The 4,687-nt window shown below is 33.3% G+C and overlaps 1 protein-coding gene across 2 annotated transcripts in view; it reads right to left on the bottom strand.

The window, feature by feature from the left end:
• Window positions 1-4,687, bottom strand: part of LOC106465721 (voltage-dependent calcium channel gamma-5 subunit-like) — an 86,131-nt gene that overhangs the window by 78,743 nt on the left and 2,701 nt on the right. Inside the window, exon 2 of one of the 2 annotated variants that reach the window (XM_013925958.2) lies at window positions 4,470-4,669. In XM_013925958.2, coding sequence (XP_013781412.2) covers window positions 4,470-4,669 — 200 coding nt within the window. Of the gene's footprint in view, window positions 1-4,469; window positions 4,673-4,687 lie in introns of both variants that reach the window. The other variant, XM_022393640.1, reaches the window with a different exon arrangement.

Genomic DNA, 4,687 nt, shown 5'->3' with positions numbered 1-4,687 from the left:
ATTATTAAACCCTGAGATTAAAAGTGTTTACATAATTGTGAGTATATAGTATTATTAAACCCTGAGATTAAAAGTGTTTAGACAATTGTAAGTATATAGTATTTATCTTGTTTGATATTGTAGTTTTGATAAAGAATAGACATTATAAGTTTAAATTCTACTGCCTCACAAAGCAAATGATATTACACATTATCTAAAAACCCTGTCATCCCCAAACTTGAATCTCTGACCAAGAGAAGCTTTCGCATCTTCTGTTCAAAATATTTTCCTTACAAGAGGTTTCCTAGTCAAATCCATTAGTTGAAATAACCAGCGTATCTTTATGAACCAAGACAGTAACTGAGCAGGATAAAGAAATATCTTTCCTTGTGCTATATATTAGAGTTACCTTTTCTATGATATATTTTCATGAATCAAAGAATACGTATCGGATGGAAACCTAACGTTGTTTGTGTCTTCAGGAGTGGCGGACATATATGGTTAGATATAATGATGAATTAGGTACAAATTCAGATACAAACAGTAAAACTTTCAGTGTATCTTAATGTTGGATGCAAATCTAAGTTGAGAGATGTTTACACTAAAACAAAATGTTGTTATTTTTTATCATCCTTAAAAAACAATTAAGTTAATCTACTGACTTAAAGGTATAAGAACTAGAAAGTACAAAAACAGGACCCAAAATGTTTTTTTTTCTTGGTTATGACGAACTTATGAATATGCGAGAGTCTTATTTCTGGTACCACGACGTTTTTAAAACTTGAGACGTACTTTATGCGACAAGAAGCACAAAATAAGTACTGGAAGAGCCTTTTCGTTTTAACAATGAAGTTACATTTTTGTACAGAAAAAAAATTAAATATCTTAATGCCTTTTTTAACGTTCCGTAACTATTAAGATCACATTAAATTGATCTCAAACTAATACGTTAATTTGTGACACAATAATTATGATCACGACTTACAATCGTGCGATCATTAAAGGTTTTGTATTAAGTAACATTCTCTCTAAGCTTTAACCGCAGAGCAAAAAAGGCGTACAAGGCTGCCAGGCAAGGCGGTAAAGTCTACACCACAATGGCGTCGCATAACCCTCAGTTCTATCAACACGTAGCCTAGGAGCATGCGCAGTTCACTCGTGCTAGTAGTTGGAGGAAGGTTCTCATCAGCACTGTGGGGAATGTTTATTAAACCAGCCTCGCGAAAGCAACAGTTTCGGAGAAACTAAGAAACGTACTTGCGCGAATACGGTGTCGTTAAGAAAAAAAGAGAACGTGAGCGCGATTTAAAGAAAAATAAATGTGTAGAATGAAATAACTTAGCGAGAATTTTTCCTCCCAATCTTCTTAAAACTGTGTATTCGCGTTTTCCTCTGATTCTTGTTTAGTTATTTCGAGCGTCACCTGCTAATTTGAATATGTAAATAACTATTTGGTAAAAGTTGGCGAATTTTAAATTTCTCTTACCGATGTTAATACTTGTGCTCATCAACAGGATTGCCATGATTTTGATTTTTACAAGTTTGACAAAAAATGTGTTTGTACATAACATCTGTACCAGATAGGTCAAGAAGTCATTCAGGACAATAACTTAACCTCATTTTATCGTAATTGCATATAGCAAGCTGCAACCTATAAACTTTCAGTGTATTATCTGAACTGTTAAATTCTTTAAGTATACTTTTGACCTTCAGTTTCTGGTAGTCTTCCAAAGAAACGGCTTGAATAAAATTCGTCGAATATTTGTGAAAAAATTGCTATGGAAAGATTGAACTGTAATATCCAGGTGTTTGGAAATTCTGGTACATGTTACAAATACAATACATGGATTTACTCAAATAAATGTTGTTGTTTTTTTTTCTTTTTCTGTAAAAACGGATTTCAAATAGAACTTGTTTCTCCAAATGAATGAACATAGGTTTCATTGATTTTGTCCGAACGTTCAATCAGGTCGAGAAGAGTACAAGTCATCGGGGGGAGGGAGGGGGCATAAATGTGGGCGTTACCTTGTACGTGTGAAGACGAAATACCAGGAAGATTGAATCGTTTAGCCAAATTGCTTCCGAGCTTAATTATGTTAATAATAACAGTTCTTCAGGCAACATTCATAGCTGTAATTATGTTAATAATAACAATTCTTCAGGCAACATTCATAGCTGTAATTATGTTAATAATAACAGTTCTTCAGGCAACATTCATAGCTGTAATTATGTTAATAATAACAGTTCTTCAGGCAACATTCATAGCTGCTTTTGAGAAAACAAACATAATGAGACACAGTAAACTCCTTCTCCTGACGACGTCACGATTTACAAAATGTACTTGTGAGGTTAATAATTACACGTCGCGATAACTTTGTAATATCAAGAAAAGTAATACACAGTTCATCGACTGTATGTATTCAATGTAACTATGTATTTGACGGTAACTTGAATCATATAACTTCGTTTAATATATCGATGTCAAATACTTGTGTGAAAATAAAGGGCGTGAAGTTTTACGTTGATTTAAGAATGTTATTTCAAAATCAGTTTCACTTATCCCTTATTCATTTCGGATTTAAATATTATCGTGTTTCTTAATTTTTTACATGAATATCGCGGAATGTTACAAAACCAAGAGATGAGTTGTAAGTATGGAATATTACATATTGAATCTTAATTCATATGATGTTAATGTTCCTCGGTATGTTTAAAAGGTATCTTCCATATAGAGGATTGGTTAACGTACAACATTGTTAATAAGGCATAAAATAATTTCTAAATAGAATTACACTTGAGAATAACCTGTCTTATGAAGAGAAACAGTCAGTACCCAGTGAAAATTATTTAATCTCTCAACGTTTCACCTTACGGCGCTATCGAGAGGTAGACACCCTAGAGAACACAAAAACCAAGTCAACCTATTGATAAAGTTCTGATGTGAAACGTTGAGGAATTAAAGAATTTTTCTCTGGGTTCTGGCTGTTTTTTTTCCCCATAAAACAGTGTTACACTCCGGTGTACACTACGCTACTCCGGTGTACACTACGCTACCCGAATAAGGATAGCTTGTCGACACAGATCTAAGTCACGGTTATTATAATGCGAACTGTGTGTATCTTCATTATTTCAACAATTTTTATTAACAATATTAATACATAAAAATGTTTATATTTTAATCTACATGCCAGATAATATTACTTGTATTTGTAAAGAAATAGAAACAATGAATAAGAGATACTTCATACAGATATGACCAACAAATATTGTTTGAAAACTATACATCCGATTTTTTAAGCTAAAAGACCAAAACCAATAAGAAAATCTTGAAATACGGTTATTTGTACCGTAACGCTGATTTACACCATTTCATATTTGAGGAATTATCTTAGGAAGTTGATAAAACACTTCCTGTGTAATGAAACGCCTTAAGACAAACATTTCTTGGTTAAACGAAACTTACACTAAACAACCAGTATCTTTGAGTTTGATATAATAAACATTTTAATATACCTCAGAAGGTTGCCAGTTTTGATGAAGATCCTACAGAATATTGACACAAGTTCCAAAATTTTTCAGTTCCGTGTATCAAGACATCAGAGGATATTGTAACTTAATACCAGAAAGAGAGACTTTTACAAATCTAAATAACCAAAAATTGTAAGTTAGGGATTATAAAAATTAACATGCATAGTTTAAACAATCAGGTCGTCTCGATATGTGAATTAAGAAATTCATATAAGTAACAGATAACATAAAATGATGTATAAAAAATACAGCTGGTTAACTTTCTAAGTTGGTATGTATGTATGGTTCGCTTTACAGATATGTTTGTGTGCAAAACCCTGGCGAAAAGAAAGGACAGTGTTTTTTCAAAAAACGTAACTTTTGGCACAAAAATAAAATTACGGTCATCATCTTCTTAACTCTGAGTAAACAAGAACTTAATTCTGAGTAAACAAGAACTTAGCTCTGAGTAAACAAGAACTTAATTCTGAGTAAACAAGAACTTAACTCTTGGTAAACAAGAACTTAATTCTGAGTAAACAAGAACTTAGCTCTGAGTAAACAAGAACTTAACTCTGTGTAAACAAGAACTTAACTCTGGGTAAACACGAACTTAACTCTTAGTAAACAAGAACTTAATTCTGAGTAAACAAGAACTTAACTCTGGGTTAACAAGAACTTAACTCTTAGTAAACAAGAACTTAACTCTGAGTAAACAGGAAATCATTGATGCTGATTTTCGTTTCGTTTGTCAACCACATTCATTCTTTGATATTACATGCAAACTTCTTTCGTTTAAACTGTCTTCTAAAACAGTTTCCTGGCCAAAGTTTTCCTTATTCTATTCAAGTTTCCAAATTACAGTGAATTAATACTATTCTATAAGTATAAACGAAACCTGAAAAATTAGTGTTAACTGTTTCTCTGTACGAGAATACTTTAATGGCAAATCGACGTTTACTAGAGAAAGTAGAACAACTTACGATCGTTGTAACAAAGCCGCCAGAGCCCGGATATGGTATACTTGGAAAGGAATTCTGTATCCCCGGTACCGTTGTACAACGGGTTCTGTATGAGTTCTTCGGTATGGATCCACGCGTTAGAACACAGCATGATTCCTTGGGCAACTAAGGACATAACGGCGGTCAGGGGGGTCAAAACACGGAGTAGACGCACAGTGAACCAGGGCATGGCGGCTGTG

This window comes from Limulus polyphemus, unplaced genomic scaffold (assembly GCF_000517525.1).
Source record: "Limulus polyphemus unplaced genomic scaffold, Limulus_polyphemus-2.1.2 Scaffold2030, whole genome shotgun sequence".
In the NCBI taxonomy this organism is placed as follows: Eukaryota; Metazoa; Arthropoda; class Merostomata; order Xiphosura; family Limulidae; genus Limulus; species Limulus polyphemus.
This window is presented reverse-complemented; position numbering and strand designations above follow the sequence as displayed.